The sequence below is a fragment of the Acomys minous genome, assembly GCF_964271855.1.
Source record: "Acomys minous genome assembly, chromosome: 14".
Classification (NCBI taxonomy): Eukaryota; Metazoa; Chordata; class Mammalia; order Rodentia; family Muridae; genus Acomys; species Acomys minous.
Window position 1 is genome coordinate 2,775,888 of NC_140496.1, and position 27,745 is coordinate 2,803,632.

The 27,745-nt window shown below is 52.2% G+C and overlaps 1 protein-coding gene across 1 annotated transcript; it reads right to left on the minus strand.

Annotated features, from left to right (window-relative positions):
* Positions 1-700: 700 nt before the first annotated feature.
* Positions 701-27,520, minus strand: MAP3K21 (mitogen-activated protein kinase kinase kinase 21). The gene is made up of 11 exons (XM_084757681.1): positions 26,118-27,520; positions 14,277-14,457; positions 12,294-12,442; positions 11,413-11,588; positions 9,544-9,784; positions 8,151-8,273; positions 6,624-6,774; positions 5,650-5,747; positions 3,877-4,350; positions 3,612-3,791; positions 701-1,850 (listed from the first exon to the last, which is right to left on the minus strand). Exons 1-11 carry the CDS (start codon positions 26,872-26,874, stop codon positions 1,480-1,482), a joined length of 2,901 nt encoding a protein of 966 aa, XP_084613807.1. The 5' UTR covers positions 26,875-27,520; the 3' UTR covers positions 701-1,479.
* Between the last annotated feature and the right edge of the window lie 225 nt (positions 27,521-27,745).

A 27,745-nucleotide genomic window follows, 5' to 3' on the forward strand; every position in this document is an offset into this window, starting at 1 on the left:
CTTCTTACAGCAGCCCGGCCCACCTGCCCAGGGGTGGCCCTGACTACAACAGGCTCGGTCTTTCCACATCAGTCATTAATCAGGAGAATGTCCCCATGGACTTGCCAATCTAACGGGCATTTTCTTCTTTTAAAACTGAGGTTCCTCTCTCCCCCAGATGACTCTAGCTTGGGTCAAGTTGACAAAATACTAACCAGCCAAGAAGTGACTAACAAGTTCGAGTTGGTGTGGCACACTGGACTCAAGATGGGAGGGAACACAGGAGGGGGAGCCCCGTGTGCAGTCTGCTTTCACTAGATCTACATTTTTTTATTCCTTCTTAGAGTGTATCACACGTGTGAACACAAAGGTATGTGTACATAGATGTGTGTGTGCGTGTGTGTGTGTGTGCATGTGGAACCAGAGGTCAACCTTGGGCGTTAATCCCCAGGAGCCATCTGCCTTGTGTTCTGGCACAGGGTCTCTCATTGGCCTGGGATTTGCTAGTCCAGCTAAACTGTCCACTAATAAGCCCTGGGTCCCCACATCCCCATGGAACCCCAAGTATACACCACCATGAGTGGCTGTTTTAGGGGGCCCTAGGGGTTGAAATCATGTCTGCATGTTCACACAGAAGCCTCGCCCCTTCATGCTTTCCTCGATGAAGAGAAAGCAAGCCACTGTAAGCATTCAGGAGTAGGCCAAAGCCACGAAGCCAACAGACAAGCTATAAAAATGTTTATTACAAAACAGACAACCTGTGTAAACACCTCTGTCAGGCACAGACTTCTGCACATAGCGTGGCGGGCCCCGGCTACAGTGGGAGGGGAAGGATTAACATGAACTGGATTAAACAATCTTTCAGTCTGTTGAGGTCTACAGCGCACGGGCCGCCAGGCTCTGCTATATGCGCACTAACTGTTGAACCATCTCTCCGGGCCTCGATAAAAACCTTTATAGGTTACATCCAACAAAACCTCCGGGAAGAGCACTGTCTTTGCGTAGCTTGGGAGTCAACTGGACATACACACTTCCACATTACAAGGCTACTGCTTTCTCTGGGTGGTTTCAGCAGGACTCTGAATCAACTCCAATCATCAGCAGGGACTTTATCCCCTCTAAAGAATATCTTTACTTTTTAACATCACATTATCATTGTCAAGAAGTGAATAGCTACTTCTTGGCTTTCTGTTGTACAAAAAACAAACAAAAACCCAAAAGGACAAGAAAAGAAGAAAAAGGATGAGGAAGGAAGCAAAGAGCATTGGTCACTACGGTTTCGCCACGTGCTCCAGGCTGAGCACACATGAGGACGAAGCATGGGTACAGGCTCAGATGATCCCCGGCTCAGCTGACACTCCTTTGCACTCCTGTGGGCATCCAGGGGACACAATGCAGCCAACAGTAGTTACCGGTAACGCCTCAAGGTCAGCATCCTCCACACGGCATAGTGCCTGCACGTGGCCACCTCCTCTGACAATGTCGGGAGGGCAAAGGCCCTCAGGTCAGAAAGTCTTTTTCCAGGGCATAGATGGACGGTTGGCACATCATGTTCTTCACTCTACAGGAGGGCATGGCACAGTCGTTGCTCTGACCTTCCAAGTTGGTGTCCAGCGAGGAAGGTGCCTGGTACCTGCTCCTCTCCTGGGCACCAAGGAAACAGGCAAGGGCTGGCAGCGCATGGTCCTTGTCACAGGCCCAGGGAGGCGGGGATGTTCTCGACGGAGCAGTGTGTGGGCTTTGTGGCAGGGCAGGGCGTGCCTGGCACTTGGCTTGGACACCGTGGGGTTGTGCAGGAGAGTCCTGGCTTGCCCAGTCACTGCGAGGAGCAGGCGAGGCGGAGCGTGGCCGTCCAGAGTCTCCACGGGTACCTGGGCAAAGGAAAGCCAAGACGGACAGACAGTGTACAATGAGCAGGCCGACCTCTGAAGTGATGAGGGAAGGTGGGGTTACCTAGAGTCCCAAGACTGTGATTACACAAGCCTTTCACAGCCACCAGGGGGCGTCTTCCTTAGTGAAAATATGACATTAGACCAGAAAGGGCGTTTTGCTCTATGAAATTCTCCCAGCCATGTTCACCGAGGCCCCTCATAGCTAGGATGTCAGACATGAGCCACTGTGCCCGGCTCAAATAGCTTTGCCACAGCTTCAGAGAATCCGTGTATGACGGTAATCTAACTATCTTCACATACAAAAGAAACAAGGCTCAGACGTACCTGTACCTGTATGATTGCCTTTTTTAGCACAGCCCTACCTAACTACAGGAGAGGTGACGTAGCTTATCAGTACACAGACGTGTTACAGAGATGTGGCCAAGGTCACACTCAGCAAACCTGAGCACTAGCTTCTACACAGCTGTGACAACATTATGACCTGGGTGTGTGCGTGTGTGTGTGTGTGTGTGTGTGTGTGTGTGTGTGTGTGTGTGTGTACCCAGATGTTTCCACCTATTTTCAGAGACAGGGTCTCTCAGTGGCCTGGGACTCACTGATTTGGCTAGACAGGTTGGCCAGCAAGCCCCAAGCATCTGCCTGTCTCCACCCTCAATGCTGCGATTACAGGTGTGCACCACCACACCCAATATTTTGATGTGCATTCTGGGGTTTGAAATCAGGTTGTGTTATGTGCATAGCAAGCATTTTATTCACCGAGCTGTCTCCCCAGCCTTAGAGATGTGACCTGGATCCTCACAGGTGGTTACGCTAAAATAAGTTCATATGGGCAGGCCCCGGTGTCTTCTGACCATGACACACTCAGAAGAACCGCAGTGTCGGGACACAGAGAGACCATGTGAGCAAGCCCAGCAGAGACATCTCAGAAAGACCCAGCCCTGCCAACACCCTTGCCTTGGACTTCCACCTGCAGGACAGTGGGAGAAATAGGGTCTATTGTTTAAGTCACTACAGCTGCAGCTTTGTCACACACCAACCACACTGAGGTGACAAGGACCTCAGTCTGGGCCCAGCACAGCATGTGACAACAGTATCCCAGGGAGGCCTGAAGACAGCTTTTGGTTAGCATTAGGGTGAGAGGGTAAGATCAGAGTTTAGAGGCAGGGCTTAGGTTTAGGGTTAGGCTTGGGTTTTATGTCTGAATTAGAGGTTACTGTTTACTGTTAGGGTTTAGAGTTAGAGTTAGGTGTTTATTGTTAGTGTTTAGGGTTAGAGATTAGGGTTAGAGTTAGGTGTTTAGTGTTTAGTGTCAGTGTTTAAGGTTAGAGTTTAGGGTTAGAGTTGGTGTTTAGCGTTAATGCTAGGGTTAAGGTTGGTGTCCGCATTGGGGTGAGAGGTTTAGGGTTGGGGTTAGATGGCTGTGGCTCGGGGCTGTGGTCAGCTCTTCTGCCCTCTATTTGTTGGCACATGGGCCTGTGACCCATCTCTGTGGCCAGACCCTGGTCCCGTGTGTGACCCATCGCTTGCTTTGTACCTACATGATCTTACAATCTGAAGCTGCTGGATCCTAATCAGGCCCGCTCTTCAGAGTCTACGCTCTGGTGATATTAAAATTATAAAGGCTCACACAGTATCAAGTTATTAACAGAAATCACTAGAAAAAGAGAGAACTGCTTGTCCAGCTCACATTCCCCACCCTCCCCAGTGCCATGGCACCCGTACGGGGCTGTTGCTACCTACTTGGAGACTGTGAGAAGGTTTCTTCAGACCCTGGCTGCACACAGTGGCATTCTTTGTCTCCTCCAGGGGCACCGGCTGGCAGGTTCTCCCCTGTTTGCTCTGGGAAGGCAGGCGATGAGCTTCTCAACACGTCACAGTCAGTCTTAACTTTTGGCCCAGGGGTGAGTTCACAGCTTCTTTCTGGGGCGACAGAACAGGAATCTGGATTGAGCATTCCTGAGACTACAAGAGACCCGAGTGCTCCCCAGAGAGGGCTCCTCCTCACCAGCCTGCAGCAGACACTTCGTGGAGAGAGAAGGCTTCGAGAAAAGGCGGGTGGCACTTGACAGCAGGACAGCGGGATCATCACTGGGTGTCTTGCCTGCAGGCGGCTGACTCAGGAGTGGGCTGGTGCTCTCTTGGCACCTAGGGACCCGTTGGAGGATGCCTTCTTGCTTATTTTCCTCTTTGGGTGATGGCTTTTTGGGGGCCTGAGCTCCGTGTAGCCTCCTTACATCCAGTCCCAAAGCCAGCGATGCCAGCAGCACCCCACACTCACACAGAGCCGACTCCGTCTTTTTCCTCAGCACGGGCGCACCCGCGTTGTTCATCAGGGAGCCCTTAGGGGATTCCTTCTCCGGATTCTCGGCCGTGGCTGAGTGTTCTCCCTGGCTGTCTTTGCAAAGAGGAAGAGCAGCAGAGGCCTGGCCAGGAGACTTCATTTGTCCATCAGGGACAAGACCCAGCTCCTCACACGGTCCTAAGCAGAGATACAGGTGTAAGCACCGCAGAACTATTGCGTAGCAAACACCACCTCTGAGCCTGTACTGACACCCTGGACTCCATGAGGTACCACACTACACCAAAACACGCAGAGGCCTTTCAGTGAGAGAACTCTGGTGGGAAGAGCCCCGAGCCCCGGGATGCAGGCTCCCAAAGGATGTATGGAAGTCACCGGTACTTCCTGCCCTTCAGGAAAGTGTTCATCAGCACTGATGACAGAAACCAGTGTGAGGACACACACATACACACACACCACCGTACAAGATGCACATATTTTATTGCTTCACCAAAGTGCACAGCCCGTGTCCACTGCTCAGTTTGCACACAAGACTGCTACATAGCACGTCAAGAGTTCTCAAGTCGCAAACCCTAAGCCAGCACCAACTAAGACACCCAAGTTCTTGGCCAACCTGGCACAAAATCCAAAGTCCTGAGGTGGAGCCAGAAAGCTGCATTGTGACAGACCCAATCAGAAGCTGGGGCTAGCGCAAGGGGTGTGTGGGGAGGTGATTTCTCCAGAGAGGCCAAGGTCCCTTGGAGGTCACCAAGTTCACCAGCTAAGGAGGAGGGTGAGGCTCTCCTGTAGGCGTGAGGCAACTGCAACCTCCTTGTGCTGGGCTCAAGGTAAGACACAACAGACCTGCCCCGTTTCCTGAGTGGTGATCTCCGACACATAGCCTCACTCCCATGAGGACGGCCACGCTCTCCAAGACAGTGGGCGGGACTTCTCTCCTATACACACCTGCCTTTCCCCTGAAGACCTCTGCTCACGCGCAGCCCCGGTCGCTCCACTAATTCTCCTTGCTTATTGAAGGGACCCCTTAAGAGGAGGGGACATGGGGGTGAGTTCTAGTTTTACTGAAACATTTCCATGTTGTCACAGTATTAAGGCTATTGTGAACGCGCCGGTGTCAATGGCTGGGTTCTTTTTGCTAACAGCCATCCTTGAAGGCCTTCAGTAATTTCCCTTCTTGAGCTCATTCTGCACAGACTATAGCATAGCCCCGGCTCATCCTTTATCCGGCAAGCTACCATTCCAAACTCACCTGGCCTACATGGCTGAGTGGGGTGCTAGATTTTCCGGTAAGATCTGGTACGCTATGAACTCTATGTCCCCAAACACGTGGCGCCCACTTTCGTAGCGCCATGAAGTCCCACGGGCTTACGTGAAGGACCTGACGCCACCTTTCAGCAGACTTGAGGGCCACGTGAGATGATTTAGAGCCCTCAGGAGCTAAGAACACCCCAGCCTCCCCGCCTCCTGAGGCACAGTTACCTGGCTGGCCCACAAACAGTGAAGCCAAGGGTGTGGTTTTCTGACTTTTTATTAACAGAGACGACCAAGGGCTGTGGCCATCTGAGAGAGGTCTGACCCTGTGAGAGAAAGACATTTGCGTTCACACAATAAAACTACAGGAGACCCCAATGCAGCAGACACATGTTAGCAATAAATGGTTTGGTATGATCATGTGTTGTGTGTGTGTGTGCGGCTGTGTGTGCGCACATGTGCTTGCATGTGCATGGTTACTTGTGTGTGGTGAGTATATGTATGTGCATGTGTGCTTCTCCACCTCTGTGCCCTGCACGTGGAGGGCAGAGGCTGATGTTACGTCTCTTCCTCAATTGCTCTCTATTTATGTCGTATCAAGGCAGGGTCTCTACCTATTCCGCCTAGGGTGGCAAGCTGGTTTGCCCTAGAGATCCCTAGTCTCTTTCCCTCGAGGGTTTAAGATTACCCTGGGCTGCCATACCTGCCCAGCGTTGGCAAGTGTTGGACATGGGACTCTGTTCTTCATGCTTATCAGACAAGCACTTTCTCCCCTGATCATCTCAGCCCAGTGGCTGAGTTTTTAGAGGTGCAAAGAGGATACCTTTGTGCTTTTTGGATTTTTGAAGGCCTCACAAAGTACAAATAAAATCGTTAACAACATTTTAGATCCTTTTGCCCCAAATGTATGCGTGCAAACCAAACGCATGTCTGGTGCCCACAGTGGTCAGAAGAGGGAGGCAGACCCCCTGGAGTTAGAGGCGGCTGTGAGCCATCAGGTTGGTGCTGGGAATAAAACCCAGGTCCTCTGAAGGAGTGAACAACCCAAATTATACTTGATACATGAAGATGTCAAACTATTTACTGAACAAATAGTCATGCCATACAGTCAGCCCAACACGCTGCAGAGCACTGAGGCAACACCCAGGTGTCTCTGCTCTACGACCCCAGTGCGTGCCAGGCGCCCCTCCTCACACACGTACCGCTCCCGGCCTTCCGGTCTTCCCTTCGCTTGAATGGAGCTCGGTCCCCACGTGCAGCCTTTCTTCCTGAAGTTCCTCTTCACGTCCTCAAAGTCTTCTTGCCGGAAGACCGAGTTCCTTCCCCGGGTTTTATTGCTCTCATCCGCAGTTACTACACAGGGAAAGCACTGTCACACACTGACGTTAGTAAGAGGTCCGAGAATCCATTCTGTTCTGCATGGAGTGAAGGCGCCTGACAGAACAGTGAGAACAACTCACTCACCCACCTTGGAACACTGCTTTTTGTATTCATAAGAAACTTTTTTTTTAAAGTAGCAAAAAGACTAGGGGAAGAAAGGAATAGACTGAGGGTATAGAGACAGGGGAATCCCCAGCAGATCACCGTCCGTGTGGTCTGGGGACCTGTCTCAAAGGAGACAACAGGAGAGGACCCCCTCCCGCCTCCACAGTCTCTGAGGCACACGCGTGGACACATGCATGGACACACACTGTACAGACACACCAGAGATTACTAAAGAAACTACAAACCACATATTCCTTTGAAACTGTGTAACTAGTATTGAGCTTGGTGGCGCACGCCTTTTAATTCCAGCACTCGAGAGGCAGAGGCAGGTGGATCTCTGTGAGCTCAAGGCCAGCCTGGTCTACAATAAATGTAAAATAAGTTTTGAAGACTTGTGTAGTTATCTATGTGTGCACATGGAAGGGAAAATCTCATGAAGACAGACATCAAACTTCCATCCGGACATTTGCCTTTTAAAACAGGACTTCTGTAAACAGGAAAACATATCTTCTTTATATTGTTTGTAAAGTGCTCAAGGCATGTTCAAGTTCCTGAATTAGGGTCAGGGTCAGGGTCAGGGTCAGGGGTTAGGGTCAGAGTCAGAGGTTAGGGTCAGGGTCAGGGGTTACGGTCAGGGTCAGGGGTTAGGGTTAGGGTCAGGGTCAGGGTCAGAGGTTAGGATTAGGGTTAGGGTTGCTTTTCTGGGGTTAGGTCTTGGGCTTCCTGTGCTCTACCACTGAGCTATATCCCCAGTCACCTCAGCAGAAGACAGAGATGCTGTCTAATGTAGCAGTGTCTTTGAGATAACCTGGACTCCTGGTTCCAGGTCCCCACTGCATTGACACAATGTCACATTTATACTGGAGTGTGAAAAAAAAATATCCTAAGAGCCAAGACCAACTTCTTTGTGTTTTGTTGTTGCTATTGTTTTGGGTTTTCTGTTTTGTTTTGTTTTTTGTTTCTTTCTTCTATTCTTTCAGCCAGGGTGTCCTATAGCTCAAGCTGGTCTTGAATATATAGCTGAGGCTGCCCTCAGTTTCCCCTCCCACCCTGAGTGCTGGGGCTGCAGGAGCGTGCCACTACACCTGGCCCCAAGGCCAGCTTTTATTTCCAAATCCTCACTGCCATGTGTTCACCATCCCCTACCCACACAGACCACTGTGAAAGCACAGCCACTCAGTGTGGCCATGGCAGGCATGACCCTGACGAAGAGGAAGGCTGCTGCACCATGGACGAGAGCTCACACTGGATAGCTCGGAGGCGGGGGAGCATCACTGGGCTGCTGGGTGGGCTGCAGAGTCTGCTGTCCGAGCTCCGGCGCCTGTCCAAGGTTGGGGAAGCCTGCACCGTGATCTTGTGCTGGAAATCTGAGAAAGAAAGAGCCAACTCTTCAGGGATAAACATCATCTTCCTCACTGTCTTTTTCACAGTCATAACCAACACCGTCACTAGGCAGCAACTCTTCCAGGCATGTCCTAATCTCTGGGCCTGTTTCTCAGGATGGCCCTGTATCACTTCTCAAAGACTCAAAGGCAGGCACAAGGAGGCGTGTGCTCATCTCTCTCCGCTCCTGGCTGTGGATGTGGCCAGCTGCTCTGCACTCCTGCCATGAGCTCCCTGCAGTGATGGCTGGCCACCTGCAAACGCGAGTCTCAGCATCCCCTTTGTCATGGTGCTCTTACGACAGCCACAGACAGTTCATTTGGGGTAGTTTCGTTCCTGTAGATGTTGTAGGCCTGGGAACAGGGCTAGGATGTGGTAGAATACGTGACCAAGCCATGTTGGCTCATTCTAGAACTCCAGGCATCAATGTCTCTTCCATAAGGTACAAGAATCCATTGCAGGGTATGTTATGTGTGGTGGCTTGGATGGTAAATGTGCCCCCTGAATGCTCTAGGCATTTGAATACCTGGCCCTCAGCTGCTGGGGCTGTCTGGATGGTTTGGGAGGGATGTCCTTGTTAGAGGCTATATGTCACTGGAGGAGGGCTTTGAGAGTGGAGTGTTAGCTGGGCGGTGGTGGCGCACACCTTTAATCCCAGCACCCGGGAGGCAGAGGCAGGCGGGTCTCTGAGTTTGAGGCCAGCCTGGTCTACAAAGCGAGTCCAGGACATCCAGGGCTAAGCACAGAAAGCCTGTCTCGAAAAAAAACAAAATAAAGCAAGAACAAAAAGAATGTGGGGTGTTGTCCCACCTCTCTTTCATTGAGGAGTGGGGGGCTCGGCTGGAAAGATTTCACTCTTCCAACTCTTCCCACCCGAGTGCTTAGTCGTTTCCCACCCCAAGTTTAGGGACTCATAAACATATAACGACGGCAATACATGCAGGCCAGAACACGAATATTAACAAAGGCAAAAAAGGGGGCTAATGTATGCTGGCTTTCCACCCGCCTTCTCCTCTTTATTCAGATGCCCATCACAGCACTCACTGCTGAGAGCCAAATATTCAGGAGCAGTGACGTGACATCACACAACTTCCGTCTCACACGTCATCCATGAATGTCCTCCACATCAATCAGTGTGTCAGGGCCAGGGTTGGCAAGCATCCGTGCACTCACTCATTCACAAAACCGTTCATCCACACCTTGAAATGTTACCTCCTGAACATTGCCCCCCCCCCAAGTCCCGACGGCACGAACCTGAGGGCAGGCTGATGCGGTGGCCGTCTTTGAGCCTCAGCCGGCCTCTCCTGAACCTCCCCTTCCTCTTCTTCACGTGTGGCGCCTCCTGGCTCAGCTGGAAGATGAGGACGTTCAACTCTCGCTCCAGCACGTCGATCTCCCGCTCTGCCAGCTGCTGTTCGCGGCGTCTGAGCTGCAGTTCCTGGGATCTCTGCTGCAGGGCTGCTCGGCTCAGCTCCTCCTCCCTGGACCTGAGCTCCTGCAAAGTTAGGACCCGAGGAGATCAACATGGGCTTCCTGTACCGCTCGCCCAGCCCTTCACAGTGAGCTCACTGTGCCCAAGATGACCCAGCCTGTTATTAACGTGGGGGACACCAACACCAGCTCCCTTCTCCTCTGTTCATTCCTGACAGGGAAAGGCCTCCCTCACTCGTTTTCACACCTGAGGTTATCGTGGCTTTATGTTCACCTCTGGCTTTCATGAGCACATGACACATCTGTTCTCAACCTGTGGGTCGCAACCCCTTTGGGTCACATACCAGACATCCTGCGTCTCAGATATTTACATTATGACCCATAACAGCAGCAGAATCACAGGTATGAAGTAGCAATGAAGTAATTTTATGGTTGGGGGGCGGTCACCCACAACATGAGGAGCTACATCACAGGGTCTCAGTGTTAGGAAGGCTGAGACCCACTGCACTGACATGTAAGTCACACATCAACACTCGTCAACAAACAACAGCTGTGAGTAACCTGATTTATTTGCTCACGTTTTGAGACCCAGTCTATGTAGCTCAGGCTAGCCTCAAGCTAAGATGGAGTGCCGAGCAGTGACCGTCAGGCTGCACTCTGTTATGTTGTACAATGCTGGGTGTCAGCAGTAGGAGCAACAGAGACATAACCGCCCCAAACATTTTTCTTCATAGAGAAGAGACCACGTTAGAGAAGTGAAGATACAGTTACACTCTTGAGCATGGCAAATAACAAATATGTGTTAGTCACAGGCTCTGGTTTTCGAGGTTCTGGGATGGAAGCCGGGGCTTCGGGAGTGCCGGTGGCAGTGTGCCCTCTGACACCTAGGTTTCAAAATACAATCTCCAGTTACAGCTCAACACAGAAAGGATGATGCTCATAATTACATGTTACATACATGTACAGTTCATCATCCTTTAGGGGAAAACCAAGATCCCTGCAAAATGTTAAACCATCTCTTCACTTCTCTTATGTGCTCTCTTTTTTAAAATCTGGAAAGATTTTTAAAGACAGGGCCTCATGTAGCCCAGGCTGGCCCTGAGCTTCTGTTTCTCCTGCCTCTGCGCCCTGAGTGCAAAGGTGCAGGTGACCTGGCCAGCAGCTTGGGAGGCAGAGGCAGGCGGATTGCTGTGAGTTCAAGGCCAGCCTGGTCTACAAAGCCAGTCCAGGACAGTAAAGGCTACACAGAGAAACCCTGACTTAGAAAAAAAAAAAACTACACATGGCAGAATGCCAAGCGCCCCTGGCTGGCGTCCCCGTGGCCCGGGTGGCACTGAGCAGTGAGACCGTCCTGGGTGGCATCCCCGTGGCCCGGGTGGCACTGAGCAGTGAAACCGTCCTGGCTGGCGTCCCCATGGCCCAGGTAGCACTGAGCAGTGAGACCGCCCTGGCTGGCGTCCCCGTGGCCCGGGTGGCACTGCACAGTGAGACCGCCCTGGCTGGCGTCCCCATGGCCCAGGTGGCACTGAGCAGTGAAACCGCCCTGGCTGGCGTCCCCCCGTGGCCCGGGTGGCACTGCACAGTGAGAACGCCCTGGCTGGCGTCCCCGTGTCCCAGGTGGCACTGAGCAGTGAGACTGCCCTGGCTGGCGTCCCCGTGGCCCGGGTGGCACTGCGCACCGCACACTCTCACCTTCTCCTTGGTTCGCAGCTCGTTGAACATGTTCTGAATCTCCAGTTTCCAGTCTTCCTGCATGGAGTGGAAGGACTCCTGGGGCATCTCGGTCGCCACAGCCTCCTCAATCGCCGTCAGCTGCTGGAGAATGAAGGCAAACGAGGGCCGGATGTGAGGGTCCTGTTCCCAGCACTCTGCGACAAATGAGAGTCACATTACTCTCCCCTCTCAGTACAGCTGTATCTCCAAGAAGGCCGCCTGCCACCCTAAGCCAGGAGACCCCATCTGCAGAGCTGACTGCTTAAGATCCTACGTGCATATCCATGAGCACCCGAGTGCCCCGTGTCCCCAACACTCGTGTCAGAGGTGACAGATTCACAGTGAGATGGGCCTGTGTTGGTCCACGGATGCATGGGGTTTTTTTGTGCTGTGGCCTAGCTGCTGTGCCAGAATCCCAATATCCAAGGAACTGAGGCAGGAGGATTGCTTTGAGTTAGTTCCCAGGCCAGCTTGAGCTAATAGGAGACCCTGTTCCAATAATAATAATAATAATAATAATAATAATAATAATAATAATAATAATAATAATATAGGATTTCTGACATGTGCCACTGCATCTAGCTTAATATTTCCTTTGCTTTTTCAATTTATACATTTATTTATTTATTTGTACATGCGTGCGTGCTCAGGGTATCAGAGGAGCACCGATGGGCATCTGGTCTCTTCCAGCACGTAGGACTCAAACTCAGCCTGTGAGCCCTGGTGGCAAATGCCTTTATTACCCAAACCACCTCAACAGCACACACACTGCTTTTTAAAAAATAAGAAACATATCGTATCTGTCCCTGTTCAGGACTTTCCTTGGCCCCCAGACTCTCTAGATCAGGGCTGAACAACACCTTTCATGAGCTTTGCAAACGGCTCAGGGCAGGTGGACGGGATGGGCAGTGTGAGCTTGTTGACGGCCACCCCGTACGCCACAGCCAGTCCATCGATGCCTCGGTAAGGGACCTCTCCTGTGAGCAGCTCCCACAGCAGCACTCCATAGCTGGAAAGTAAAGGTCCCATTAGTGACTTGGGCTCGCCCTTTGCACCCCCCCACCCACCCATCAGCTGACTGCCACTGGGATCAGCATTTCCAGCTGACCCAAGGCGGCTCTACCCCAGAATAGCTGGATTACGGTGCTACACATCTGCAACCCCAGCACTCAGGAGACTGAGGCAGAGGGATTAAGAGTTCCAGCCTCGTCTGGGCTACACAGTGCGATCCTGTCTCACACAAGTCCCCAGAAAGGAGCTGGAGAGATGGCTCAGCAGTTAAAGGGTCACTAGAGGACTCTGGTCCTATTCCCAGCACCAACTTAACAGCTCACAACTGTCTCCAACTCCAGTCCTAGGGCATCCAGTGCCCTCTTCTGGCCTCCACGGGTACTGCATACATGTGGTGCACAGACACACAGTCAGTCAAAACCTCCACACGCAGAATTTCTTTTTAGTCCCCCACTAGATGACAGATCACGCACACTTGGGCTGAGCTTTTGTGTCGCTCAGGGCTACACTCTCAAGCCCTGGGCTAACAGGATCACTCTCTACAGCCTGCTGAGTGGCTGGCCGGTGGTACACGCCACTGAGCCTGCACAGCTGGCATTCTTCTTGCTGTTTCATTTCTTTTTTTTTTTTTTTTAATTTAGCGCATGTCCACGCGAGCACCATGGTTGCAAGCTGAGGTCAGAGGATGACTTCCTCTGGTGGGAGGCTGTTCTCCCCTTCTGCCAGCTGAGTCTCCGGGACTGAATTCAGGGTGCCAGGCTTGGCAGCAAGGGCCTCTGCCCACTGAACCACCTCTCCGGCCCCAGCCATCTGTTACTGTCACCGGCCTGGCATCTCTCCTTCTCTCCTAACTGGCAACTTCTAATGAAAATTCAGATCATCAGGTTTTGCACAACTGAAACCAAAGTACAGGTGGATTTCGGAGTTGTGTCTGCTCTGGCTGCATTTGGAGGTTCTAAAGTGTCTGCTCCCCCAACTCCAGCTTGTAAGTACAGGACTCGGAACAGAGGAGGGCAGATACACAGAGAGGGGCCTAGCCTTGGGGCATGACATTCAATATAAAATCAATTTATGGGGAAGGTAGCAGGTTTTTTTTAAACCCCTGACAGATAATTTCTTAAAAGATAGCCAAGTTCCATTCTGTAGCTTGTTTTCATCTGGGCAGAGAGTCCCCATAATAAACTCCATGAAAAGATCATTGCTGCTTTATAAAATGAGCACGCTCAGCCTCTGCCCTCAGAGGGTCTGACTCGCTAAGCCATGGAAGGGAAAGCTCTTAGGGTTCCCCACGGTCCCCGGGACGCTACAGAGTCTTCGTCTCAACGTATAAAAGTTACAAGTAGAGAGGTCCTGAGTTCAAGTCCCGGCAACCACACGGTGGCTCACACCCATCTATAATGAGATCTGTTGCCCTCTTCTGGCATGTAGCTGTACATGCAGATAGAACATTCATATACATAAAATAAATAAATAAAAATTAAAAATTAACAAAAGAGAATACCTTTTCAATGTCATTTTCCCCCATAAATTATGGCTTTTTCATGGCCTTTTGTTTTTGGCTAGTCCTCCCCCTGCCCCCTTCCGTCCTCCATCGTCCCTTCCTCTCCCATGGATGGAAATGTCTGAAACCCTGAGCCAAAAATAAAGCTTTCTCCTTCAAGACGTGACCCCAGACCCTGTTACCGTGGGACACAACACTGAGCAGCAACCTCCGCCACCACGCCTGAGTCAGCCACCCTCGCTCACACGCACTTTGCTGTTCTCGGCAGGACCACGAAGCCAGCAACAACAACAACAAGCCACTGCAGCTCCAACCAAATGCGGGTGCTCACCTCCAGATGTCACTGCCCTTGGAGAACAGGGAGGACCTGATGACCTCCGGGGCCATCCAGGCGTAGGTCCCCGCGGCACTCATCCTGGTGGTCCTGTGCCACTCCCTCGCCAGCCCGAAGTCTGTGATCTTCAGTGTCTTGTTGCAAACGTTGTCATGCTCAATCTTCTCCAGCAGCAAAACTGCGGGGGAAGGGCGGGAGGGACGTTGGCACACGGCCCGACCCCCAGCCAATTGCTTCTAAGTCCTCTACTGCTTTGCTTCATAGTCTTAATAGCAAAACCCTTTCCATTAAAAAAAAAAACCTTTGACCACAGATACTTGCCTATGGCACACACTGTGGCTGTATTCACACCCGCCTCCCATCACCCACCCTCTATCTTTGATCTCCACACCAGGGACAGGACCTGGAGCTCTCTGCATCCTAGGGGGTGCTCTACCACTAAGCTACGCACCCAGCCCTCTAAAGTGGCATCTGAAACACCATCTTGATTGGGTAGCCAAGGCCTGCATCAAAACATGCCCAGGTTTTATTGTGACCACAGTGCGCATTGTACCCACGGCTCTTGGCCACACGTGTCTAAGGACAGCTCCCTCCACGCCCACCCTCTGCTCTTCCTCTGACGTGCGCCATGACCCCCCCACCCCTTGTCTCCTGGATACAGGCCACCCAGTATGACCCCAGCACCCATGGGGGAGGCCCTCCTTCCCCTGGGATGATTTCCATGAGATTTGCTTCTGGAATCAGGTCACCCATGGGAGGCTGTCCGTCCATGATGCCTGGGCCGACAACACTGAGAACCCCCACTCACCCTATAATGGGGCCCTCTTAGCCTGGCACAACCCAGACAGATAGATAAGAGCAGAAGGGGCCTCTTTGTCACTTCTGTATTACTTGCTGTATTTCACCAGGACGTCACAGAGCTGAGGCTGACAAGGAAACCCTGCCCCAGCTTTGAACAAAAAGGATAATTTTGGAGGTGGGGGGTGGGGCAGGGTGAGTATAATTTTAAAGTGCAGTTTTCATTGTACTGTGAAATGTAAACATAAGATTATCGGCTCGTTTAGATTAAATAAATTAAAAAAAATACAATCTCATGGTAGCTACCAGAGTAGCTGGTATGTATTTGTATTCTGCCACTTTTATTTAACTTATAACAGTATGCAGCCATGGCCAGGTAAAGTTTTAAGAAAATCTTCCTGCATGGTGCAGCTGAAGTAGAAAGTTAATGATTCTTAGGGTCAAGAGCCTTTTTACCAGGATGTCTCAGAGAAGATCAGTTATCAAAGTCAGCACGACAAGAAAAATAAATGTTTCACTCCAAGAAACTCCTTCCTCATCAAAGCAGAGTGTCTTTCCTGCTGAGTGCACAGGAGATTGCCGCCAATAGATGACATATTAACATAGCTCCTTATCAAGCACCGATGTCTGCAGAACTCTCACAGACGTCTGAGCCCATGGAGATAATTAGTGAGATACCAGGACTTCATGAAGTAGGAAATTCAGAGGGCAGGCTGCCCCGCTCAGCCCACACCTGCTGGTGCCTGCCCGTCCCCTGTGCTTGTCTGCCACTCTTCCTCCTGCCTAACCCTTCCCTGTGCAACTACACATAAAACTCAGCTACAGAAACTCACTCCCCCAAGTCCCCAGAGCAACACTGTACTCTGTATGTCTCATCATACTCTGGGCTAGCCTTCACCAATGCTGGGCTAGCCTTCACCAATGCTATAGCATCCATTCTAACAGTAAAGACACCAGTGCTGTCAGTCAGCCATCTCCCACTGAGCAGAGCTGTTTCCACACATTGCAGCCCTTCTCCTGCCAGCCAGCCAGGAAGAATTAAAACATCCAGTTTACAGATTAAGAAACCTAACCCAAGATGCCAGGGCTGTAAGCAGAGGTGTCCCTGTGCACTGGCTGGCTTTGTGTGTCAACTTGACACAAGCTAGAGTCATCAGAGAGGAAGGAGCCTCAGTTGAGGAAATGCCTCCATGAGATCCAGCTGTGAGGCATTTTCTCAATTAGTGATCAATTGATCAATGAGGGAGGGCCCAGGCCGTTGTGGGTGCTGCCATCCCTGGGTTGCTGGTCCTGGGCTCTATAAGAAAGCAGGCTGAGCAAGGCACCGGGAGCAAGCCGGTAAGCAGCACCCTCCATGGCCTCTGCATCAGCTCCTGCCTCCAGGTTCTGCCCTGCTTGAGTTCCTGTCCTGACTTCCTTCAGTGATAAACAGCAATATGGAGGTGTAAGCCTCCCCAACTTGCTTTTCGGTCACGTTGTTTTTGCAGCATCGATACAAGCCTAACCAAAACGCCCTGCATGGAGGATCTCTCACAATCTCCATCCCTGCACTATTGTTACCAGGGAGGCAACGGCCAAAACCTCACGCTGACTAGATGCCTGCTTGAACAGCTAGCTCTTCCCTGGAAGCTAAAAGCCCATTTTGTCCTTTTGAATTTTAAGAAAGATAAATCCCTATTTAAAAACACGTGTGGCCCCCAGTCCTTGAAGTGGGTGCTCCTAACCACAGAAACAAATGCAAATGATTCGCGTCTTCACCAGCTCCTGTTCCGCCTGGCCACGCCCCCACTGTGCTATCTTTATTTGCAAGGAATAATGATCCTTCTATAAAGGCCCAGGGATGAAAAGACCTTGCAGTTATGTAAAACTTTTTTTTTCAGGCATTCTTCACACACACACACACACACACAGAGAGAGAGAGAGAGACAGAGAGAGAGACAGAGACAGAGAGAGAGAGACAGAGACAGAGAGACCAGAGAGACAGAGAGAGAGAGAACACCATGTGTTTCAGCACTTGGTCCCGAGCTGGTGGCACTGTTTTGGAAGGTTGTAGAACCTTTAGGGGGTGGAGCCTTGCTGGAGGAAAAAAGTTACAGTGGGTGGGGCCTCTAGGGTATCGCTTGGCCCCACTTCCGGTTCACACTCTACTTTCTTGACAAAGTGCAGAAAGTGACCTGACCGGCTGCCCCCCTCCCCCTCCTGTCTGTGCCTCCATCACAGAGGGGTTGGGCTGTCCTCTGTACTGTGAACCAAAATAAACCCTTCATCCCTCAGGAGTCTTATCGGGAATTTGGCCCCAACAATGAGAAAAATCACCAATGCAGAAGGCACAGCAGCAGCAGTGACCCTGGACCTCAGAATGTGCCTAGTCCCCAGATCCGCACCCATGGAAGGCCAGCGCATGGATTCCACTACCCAGGAGAGCAGCTGGGGGGGAGAACTGGGCTCTGGCCGAGCTTCCTTCCTAAGTGGGCGGAGCGAGGCCTGCGCAATTGTTAGCAGCTGTCCTGCCAGGGACCAAAGTTCCCCTAGCAACTGGCACCTCGCACTCCACATCAACACAAAGCAAGCTAAAATAACACCTCAGCGCCAGCCCTAGGCCCGGCCTCCATGAAAGGCCCATTGTGCGGGCTTCCAACTGGCATGGCAGAATTCCTGAAATTCCTTATCTTTTGGGCAATGTGACCGAAACCACAACATGCCACCTCAGCGGGTAAATTAGGCCTGGGCCCTCCCTCCACGTCCCCAAGGGTTTCGGGTGCCTACTTCCACTTCCGGTCCCTCGGAGTTGGAAAGGCTTTGCATCGGGTAGGACCAGAGTCACACACCAAGCGCGTGGGCTTCCTGGCCTCGGAAAGCTTCCTCTCCTCAGCGGCTGAGCCGCCGAGTCTTTGAGAACCTTCTCTGAGGCTGCAGCGGGCACTCTCCGCCCTGCTCTGTTGGCTCTGTTCCTCAGTACCAGGCCTTGCCTTGGCTGCCCACCCAGCCATGAGGTGGAGAATCCCCCCAGCATCTCTGAAGTTCTCCTGGCGTGCAGGGTAATTAAAAACAAATTTACAGCATACCCACTCTGTTTTCTCCAACGTTTATGGGGTCACTGAATCCAGACTCCATTCTGTGAGACAGATGGGTTTTAATTAATCTTTAACTAGGATTGTATTGTTAAAAAAAAAAAGCCAGCACGTGGAAAACAGGGAGCAAAGTAGAGTATACTTACAAGCATCATTGCTGTCCGCCCAGGGTCACAAGGTCACCTTGTGAATGTCCATATTGCACACAATAGGGCGCACTGGGTGTGGAGCAGAAGGGAACTGTCCAAGTTTAACGATACTGACTTGGCGTTTCTTCTGAGCTCCTCAATCCACCTCCCACGTCACCCCTCGCCCCTGAGCCACGGAGGCCTGAATCTCAGCCCCCGCTTTCAAGTCTATTTGCCACCTTTGGACACTGATCTGTCCAGCTTGTTTCTGCATTCTCCACGTGAGCCACCCCCCCACCCCCCCACCTCCTAACAATTCTGCTATCTAAAGTCATTGTTAAATTTTAAACAAAAGCAAAAGCCACAGCTTTGTCTCCCTGTTCCCACCTCCCAGAGCTTGCTCGCTGGGTGAATGCTCACCACCTTATAGCAAGCCGGGGGCCTTGAGCCCCTCCACGGACCCTGAGCCACCATCTTTGGGCTCCTCACCAGATCCTGCTTCCGTATGGAATAATGTGTAGGAACCTCTTCCCTGGGGCCTTCCCTCCCACGTGACTGGAAGGTTCTCTCTTTTCTTCTGAAGATTTTGTTTTATGTGTAAGTGTTTTGCCTGCATGTACACATGTGTACCATGTGCCTGCAGTGGCCTCGGAGGCCGGAATAGGGGGTCAGGTCCTCTGGAACTGCGGCTGCCACCTCGTGGGCGCTGGGAGCATAGCAGCTGGATCTGGCGATTCTCAAGTACTTCCTGTTGTCTTTGTTGGCTGAACTGAGTAACCTCATAACCAACTGTGTGGGGAAGGAGTGGTCTGAAGGAAGAGAAATTAGCACAAGCTCTTTGGCCTTCAATCACCTCCAAGCGTGAAACCATTCGTTCACCTGTGCTGTCTGGAGGAAGGGTCACACCTGTTCCCAGAGGCAGAGCCAAGCAGGGGTGTGAATCCAGCCCCTAGAGCCAGCCGCTCCAGGACGCCCCAGCCCTACCCTTGCTGGCCTTACAGAAGCCCCTCCCACCCCCACCCCCGCTGCTTCACGCCCCGCCCACATCTCCCAGCCCCCCAGCTACTCCTGCCTCTGTCTTCTCTTCCCAAAACATCTACAGAGCGCGGCGGAGGACAGCTGGCTTTTCTGACTCCCCTCCCTCCCTTCCTCCCTCTGAGTCCCAAATTTTCACTCCAACCAGGGCCCTCTGCATGTGGTCTCAAACTGCTGTTCGTGATGTTCACAGACCCAAAACCATACACGGGACAATGTGAGGCCACGCACAGCTGCGTCCAAACCAGCCCGCCATCTCAAGCTTCGTAAGGGCTCTCTCCTCACCCCCACAGCAGCTTCCTGCCAGGAACCTGACAAAGGCTTGCCCACAAGAGCAGGCTTCTTTGCTCACTTCCTCAAGACTCTGGACTTTCCTAAGAACCCATGTTCTGGAGAACAATCGGCCGCTGCTGCTCAACACTGACAAAAAGCTCGTCCTTTTTATTTTCCTTGAGACAGGGTCTGACTTTGTAGCCCAGGCTAGCTGTCCACTAGCCTGCACTAGCATGCCCAGATGTCTTACTGTCTTACTCTGGATAGCCCAGGCTGACATGGAATTCACCATGGAGCTCATGGTGGTCTCGAACTCCCAGCAATCCTCCTGCGTCAGCTTCCCATGTTAATATTCCAAGCATGAGCTCACCACACTGGACTCTCATCGTCCTTCCGACCTGAGCACTTAGGCTAAGCATCATTCACCAAGCAACAGAGTTAGTGTCTGTCTGATGCACTAGGGGAGGAACTTGTTTCCACTTTGTCCACTACAGAGGAGCCCAGAAGGACTCCAGACACCTAATATATGGATTCTTTGTCAATGTATAACTCGTGTGTGTGTGTGTGTGTGTGTGTGTGTATGAGTGAGTGAGTGACTGAGTGAGTGAGTGAGCGGGCTTTCTAAGTACAAGAAGACAGACATGGAAAGAAAACCAAGACACAGGTAAATCGCTCCCAAACCAATTCCATGAGACAGGCCTTCGCAACAGTATTCCGTTGTCATGATAACTGTGCACAGCTCATGGCATGAGAACTCAACACGGACATTTCCATAAGCTCAGCACGTTAACAGTGGGGGCACCTATACAAAGTAGCTGGGGGCTGGCAGAGCAGCTCCATCAATAAAGCACCCTCAGGTGACAGACCCTCAGAAAATAAAACCAGGGTGAGGAGATGCCAGACCACACAGCACACACACACACACACACACACACACACACACACACACATACACACACCACTTAAAAGACAATAGGACTGGGGAGATGGCTCAGGGGTTAAGAGCACTGGCTGCTCTTCCAAGGACTCAGGTTTGGTTCCCAGCATCTACGTGGCTACTCACAGCGGTCTGTAACTCCAGTTTTACTAGTCTGATGTCCTCCTCTGCCACTAGTGGGCACCAGGCATGTACCTGGTAAGCAGACATACATGCAGGCAAAATATTCAGACATATAAACTAAAAAAGAAATATTTTAAAAGGAGAAGAAAAATTGCAGCCAGGCGGCGAACCAAATTAATATGTTCTGAGTCTCAAGAGAATTAAAAAGAAAATCCAAATGTACAGTGATTCGTTCATAAATTATCAACAAAGTGTGTGAAGCTGATGCCTGAGGGTCACGTTTTTACTGCCGCCGTTCGGGAACCCCTGACTCCGCCATCATAAAGCAGACAGGGCCATCTTGTTCCTCGGCTCCCTATGCGTGCACAACCTTGCGAAGCACCAAGGTGATTGGCACCGGCCACACTGAGAGCATTCCACAAACCCGTCCGGGCCTTTCCATCCAGCCACACCTGTAACTGCTCACTGCTCCTCACAAATGCCATTTGCCTCCACAGCGATGTTTACCCAACTGCCTTTGAAGTGTTAAGAACTGTGGAACAGATTTCCCCACAGGACTTGAGTCAGCCTCCAAGAGAGGAACTCTGTACACAATACCACAAATCAGGGTGCTCTGTAGCTTGACCTTGGTCACACAGCCACCAGGAGATGGCTCAGGTGGTGCAGCGCTCCCCTGGCGTGCAGGAAAACCCCAGGCTTCATCCCACTCTGTGGTGACACATGCTTGCAATCCCAGCACTCAGGAAGTAGAGACGGATCTGAGATTCAAGGTCATCCTGTGTACCTAAGAGGTGAGGCCAGCCTGCTACACACCAGACTCCGTCTCAAGAGCAAAACAAAATAAAACCAGGCCTGAGTGCCCCTAAGTTAATGCCCTGGACTTTCAGGAGTCTGGTAAGGTTAAACATTCACCGCCGGTGTGAGCAAGCAAGGACCCACTGCACCACGTGTCTCAGGCCCCACCCCAGACCCCTGAAAGCCATTTCCATGGGACAGCAATGGCAGCCTTCACTCACTTCACACCAACCTTCTGCCCATTGGCTAGTCACTGAAAACATGAGTCAGGGCGGCAGTGTAGCGTAGTGGTCGAGCACTTGCTAGTCCTGCTTTCCACCCCGAGCAATAAAACATATATACACATATTATTACATATACTAAATATATGATATAGACATATATATTTTACATATATGAAATAAATAACACAAGTCAGAGCATATCAGTTCTGGGCACAAAATGTTCCCAGGATGCCAGGCAGAGACATAAGAGTGTCCTGAGTCCACAGGGCTGGCACAGTGTACCCAGCCTCAAGCTCTCCACCCAGGCTGCTTCCTGTAGGCCCTGCTCTGAGATGGTTCCTTCTCCTCCACCACCAGCCCCCTCTCACCTGCTTGGTTACCTGGCAGACATGCTAACAATTACCTGCGTGAGCGCCAGCCCTTCCTCATCATACTCTGACGAGCAGAGACACTGTGACCCACCCTTGCCTTGCCACAGTGTCCCTGTGACCCAGAAAGGGCTAGGGGTGATTTAAATGCATCCTGGAATCAAGGTGTTTCATTTTGCTTTTTGACCTCTCTGAATGTATACATAAAGCCTGTTGGTCTGATGGCTCGGACTCGTTCCAGCAGCTCCGGAGGCTGAGGTTCCAAAGCTCAGGGCTTGCCTGGGCTACGGAGTTCTTCAAGGTTCCTGACCATGCCTCCGAATGAAACAGTAAGAGGTCGGAGGATGGAGCGCAGGGGCTGCTTGCCAAGTTTCTGGTGAGACCCTGAGCTCCGTCCTTAGTACTGGGGCAGGGGGAAATCTTCAAGCTCCTCAGAACTGTCTCTTTCCACTCTCCAGCAGGACACAAGCACACAGCTCTGTGCTGTGCTGTGCTTGCTCTGTGCTGTGCTTGCTCTGTGCTGCGCTGTGCTCCCAGCATTTCTTTACCTCAGGAAGCTCAACGCCTGCAGCTTGGGGGTTTCAGTGGGTGGGGGAGACGTGCTTGCTGCGCATAAGGACCAGAGTTTGATCTCCCAGAACCCACATGACAGACCCAGGCATGGTAGCACGTGCTTATGATCCAGGGCTGGGAGCTGGAGTCAGCAGGACCCCTGGGCCAGCAGCTAAATGGGCAAGACCCTGTCGCAAAGACAAGGCAGACAGCATCCTGAGGAATGACACCTGAGGGTGACCTCTGGCCTGCACACACACACACACACACACACACACACACACACACACACACACAATCTGTAACCATCAGTCAGCAAAGGGCAACTGTTGTCTCAGCCATCGGTGCTTCACACAGACAAGTCCCCAGGAAGTAGTAAGACTTAAAACGCACTAGAGAAGAAAAAAATCTGTCAAAAGGTGGAGAATCTCCAACAAATTCTAACATTTGTTTAAGCAGTAACTGCCACTGGCTGAGGTGAAAGTCTTCCCCTGATCCTCACTGTCATGTGGTAACTGCACAGGCAAATAAGCCCCATACTGACCCAAAGCTCTGTCTGCAGTCAGTAACTCTGCAGTAACTACTGCCGTCAGCAAAAAACAAGGTCATACAGGTGCCTGAGCCATGTCACTACTACACCCCACAGTCAGAACGAGGAGGTACAGCCTCACGCATCAGACGGAATCCCAAAATACTTCATGCGTTCACTAAACAGAACGCACACTGAGGGCAGAGCCTTGTGCAGCCCTGCTCTGACCACTGTAGGCCACAGTCATTCAAATATCCCACCTTGTTCTAACTAAATTATACTTGAGGTGAAATCAGAACAAACCCTTGGCCAAGTTACCGTCTAGCCAACCAGTCCATTTTGAGTGATTTAAAATAAAATAAAATTTTAAGTGTTTTAGTTTTGGGGACAAAAATCTCATACAGCCCAAGATGGCTTTAACCTCAGTGTGTACCTTAGGATAACCCTGGACCGTCTGTCTATCCTCCAGCCACCACCTTCAGAGTACAGGGGTCCGATCGATTTGTCACCACACCCACTTTCTGGGGTGCTGGAGATGCAGGGAGTCCTGTGCTAAGAACACACCCTAGGAACTGGGCTACATCTGCAGCTTGCAATGGTAACAGTTTAAAATAAAGGAAAACTTGACTCTCTTTAAAGAAATTATGCATGCCCTAGGAAATTTGGCTCCTTGTTCCAAGGGTGAAAAGATTCTCAAAGGCTAAAGGTAGGAGTCTCTAAAGGATCTCCCAGACACACAGCAGGCTAGTGTCGGCTGAGACACACAGCAGGCTAGTGTCGGCTGGGATCAACGGAAACCATTTAACCAGTCTTACTTTTAAAACTATTTAAAATAGTTTACAAAGTACTAGGAACTCTTTTTAAAAGTCCAGTTTTTATGTGGACACATGTAAGCAAGAATTCCCATGCCGCCCTGTGCTTTAAGCACACCTAGCAAACATGCACTGACGTGTGGCGTGGCCCTCAAGACACACTGAGCTGCTAAGCTGTACTAGGTCAGGGATTCTGTCTCAGGCACCAGAGCGATGAAAAAGTCCTGAGGTTGTCCTCTGGTCTCCCTCACGTGTGGGTGCTTGCAACTGCACGCACAAACAAAGGCCCGCCCACCAAACCAGACTGGGTACAACACAAAAGCAGCAGCTATGGCCTTGGACCTCTAGTGTAAGGAAGGATGCATCTTAGCAGGATTAACTTGCAGAATGCCAGGATCATGATGATCCTGCAGAGGAGGGGCCGGCAAGGTGCACTGCTCCCCCTCCCCCACCTCCCTTCTGCAGAGGCCTCCCAGCAGTCGGGTTTGCAGGACAAACAGAGGCTTGCCTTGCTCTGTGGCAGCAGGCTACGCACATGCTGCTCTCCGTGATATCAGACTTTAGGAAATAAGAGTGAATTGATAGTAGGAACTATTAAGCATCAAGCGCTTAACATTAATAAACTCCCTGTAGTGCGGACGCCTCAGTCAGAGAAGGGCTTCACGTGCAAGTGCAACGGCAGGACCTGAGCTCCGTCCTCAGAAACTGCACAAAAAGCCAGGCCTGGCAGCACACTCCATGCGGAGGCCCAGACTCCTGGTCCCAGTGGAGGGGCTCCACAGGCCAGGTACCTAGCCACATCCTCTGAATTCCAGGAAAGTGAGAAACTCTGTCTCAACGTTAAAAAAAAAAAAAGGCATAGGGCACCTAAGGAAGAACACTGAAGCTCTACAGCAGGCCTTCACACGCAGGAACACCCTAACGCACACCCCCCCACGTGTGCACTTGGACACCCGTAAATACACAGACATAAAAGAAAGACATGGCAGTACGTTACTTTGACAGAATCCTTAAAGCAAATCACTCCGGGGACTTCCACACGGTCAGCTGGAGTGCTGAGACACAGGGCGCCTTGCCCCGGCCATCACTGCAGCAGCTGAGACCTAAATTAGGTAGGCTGAGGAGGAGGGCTTGAGTCATCCAATGCTCACACGTGGGTACCACATTCCAAGCATTCATAACAGAGAGAACGCTTTAACTTCCAAGTACATTTCCGAACTGAAAGACCATGACAGCAAAATAGAATCTGTGCACGCTTATGAGGAGGGTAACGCTCATCGACCTGGTTATTATCTTTTGGCACTTAGAGGACACTGACGCCCTTCCAGCTAGCTCCTGCCCTGGCAGGTTTCTGAGGGTTGAGGGGCGTGCGCATGCGCATGCGCATAAGCTCCGGCGGAATCCTTCAGTTGTTGCGAGAGATCCCATCTCACTGTAGGGGTGGGAAGACCCCCTCAGTGGAGAAGAAGCAACTTCAAACTGCGAACCCCTCTAGCTCTCGTGGACGGCAAATGTTGTCAGCGTCTGTGCTTAGACCGGACGTCAGCTCCTTGCTAACATCTGGAAAATTCAATCTGACTTGTAGATAAGGTAACTGACACCAGCCTGATACTTAAAGTTTGCAGTACTGTACCGGGGTCGGTGCCTTGTTCTCAGCCCAAATGGGCGCTTCCGATTTACAGAAAAGATTCCTCCAAACAAAATAAGGACGTGTTTCATATGCATCTGAGCATCTGAACGGTAAGGTTTGGGGAAAGATGACTTGGGGGCGGAGTTCAGCAGCACAGTGCCTGCTTGGAAGGCAAGAAGCCCACCGTTTGCAGCGCCGCGCACCAGGAGAAAGGAATTAGAAACTTTAATAAGACGCTTGTAACGTGGAAGGAAATGGAGAGGAGAATTAAAAACCGGCCACCAGGCTAAATAGGGCCAGGGCTGACAAAGACCTGAGCTAATGGGAGACCTACACAGACATACACCCACTGCCTAGAGTTTGCCGCAGGTCCAGAGTGTAACAAGAATTTATATGCAATCACCTGTTCCTGTCTTTTAAAGGGATGCTCGAGGGTAGTAACACCAGAGTGAGCACGAACAGCCCTAAAGCAAGTTAGCCAGAGACAGTCATCTGGTTCTCAGAGTTCCAGACACACCTGTTTGCTCTCCGCACCACGTTCCCTAGTGGCTAGCCTCACTTACTGTTGCTGGACTTGAGGTCGCGGTGCAGGATGGGCACCACCGCCTCCTCGTGCAGGTAGAGCATGCCGCGGGCGATCTGCACCGCCCAGTTGACCAGAACCTGCGGGGGGATGCGGCGTGAGCGGCGGGGTCCCGGCGCTCGGGGATCCGGTGCGGAGGCCGCCAGCGCGCGGTTGAGCGCCCCGCCGCGTGCGAACTCCAGCACCAGGCAGAGGTGCGGCTGCCGAAGGCACACACCCCGCAGCTGGATGATGTTGGGGTGCCGCAGCATGGCGAAGAGCCGCGCCTCGCGCCGGACACTCTCGGCCACCGCCGCCGCGTCCTGCTCAGGGTCCCGGCGCGCGGCCTTCACCGCCACCTCTTGGCCCTGCCAGGTGGCACGGTACACCTGGCCGAAGCCGCCGGCGCCGATCAGCTCCTTGAGCTCCAGGCGCTCGAAGTCCACGTGCACCGGCGAGCAGGGCCGCGGCGGGGGCGGCGCGGGCGGTGGCACGGGGCCACACGGCGCCACGTAGCTGGCGGGAAAGATACCCAGGCGCCGCTGCACTTGGCCGGCCCACCAGCCCTCGTCGCCTGACACCGCGGCGTCCTGGGACAGCACCTCCACTATCTGGCCGCGCCTCAGGCTCAGCTCGTCTTCGCCCCGCGCTTCGTAGTCGTAAAGCGCGGCCCACATCCCGGAGGACGAACTCCCCGAGTCTCCCCGGCCCGGGGACAGCGGCGTGTCAGTTGTGCCCTCGGCTCCAGGCAGCGCCATAGAGACGACTGGAAGGTCGCTAGTGGACCAAATGCGGTAGCCGCAACCTCAGCTTCCTCGGCCCCCAGCGGGGATCATCGTCTGTCCAAACTAGCAGGGAAAGGGGTACCGGGATGGAGCGGAGCTACAAAGGTTACTCCCACTGCTCGAGGGCTGTGGCCTCTGCTTTGCCTCCAGTTTAGCTGACTCTTCCCCGCAGGCGCTGGCGCAGACGCCCGGTGGCCGTGCTGGACCCTGCGGTGGACTCACGCGCGCTCTTCAGCCCCGCCTCCTTGGCCACTCCTGGTCCTTTCCCTTGGCACCAGCCCCTGGCCCCGCCGGGTTCGCTACCCCTTGGATCCACCCAACAGGTTCTTTAGTACCGCCTAAGTGCAGGTCCGCCCTCCAGTCCCTGGAATTCGCTGGGACTCCAACCTGAACCCGCCTCCTGGGCCCGACACGCCCCCCTTGCAAATCCATTCCGCCAAGGTGGCACCTTCTGTCCTTGTAATTGTGCTTTCCTGAGCCCTCCCTCCAAAGTCTCCCCGGTTCCACCTTTCCAACTTCATTCCCCAAGTTCATTGGTGGCCCTGGATCCATCCGTCCAGGTCGTTAGGCCCTCCCTGGTGCCCGCCCTTCCCGAGTTCACTCTTTAAGTTCATTGGTGCTCCTGGATCCACAACTCTAGGTCTGTTTACCTCCTCCCGGTGCCAGCCTTCCTGGCCCCTCCCTCCACTCTGAGTTCATTAGCAGCCCCGGATCTTCACTCTCAGTCTCACTCACTCTACAGGTCCTTTAGAGGGCTCGGTCCAGCCGGCCAGCGCTAGTCTCCTGGATCTGCCTGGCCTGCTCCAAGTCCTTTACTCCAGATACGCCCACGGGGCCTCTAAGT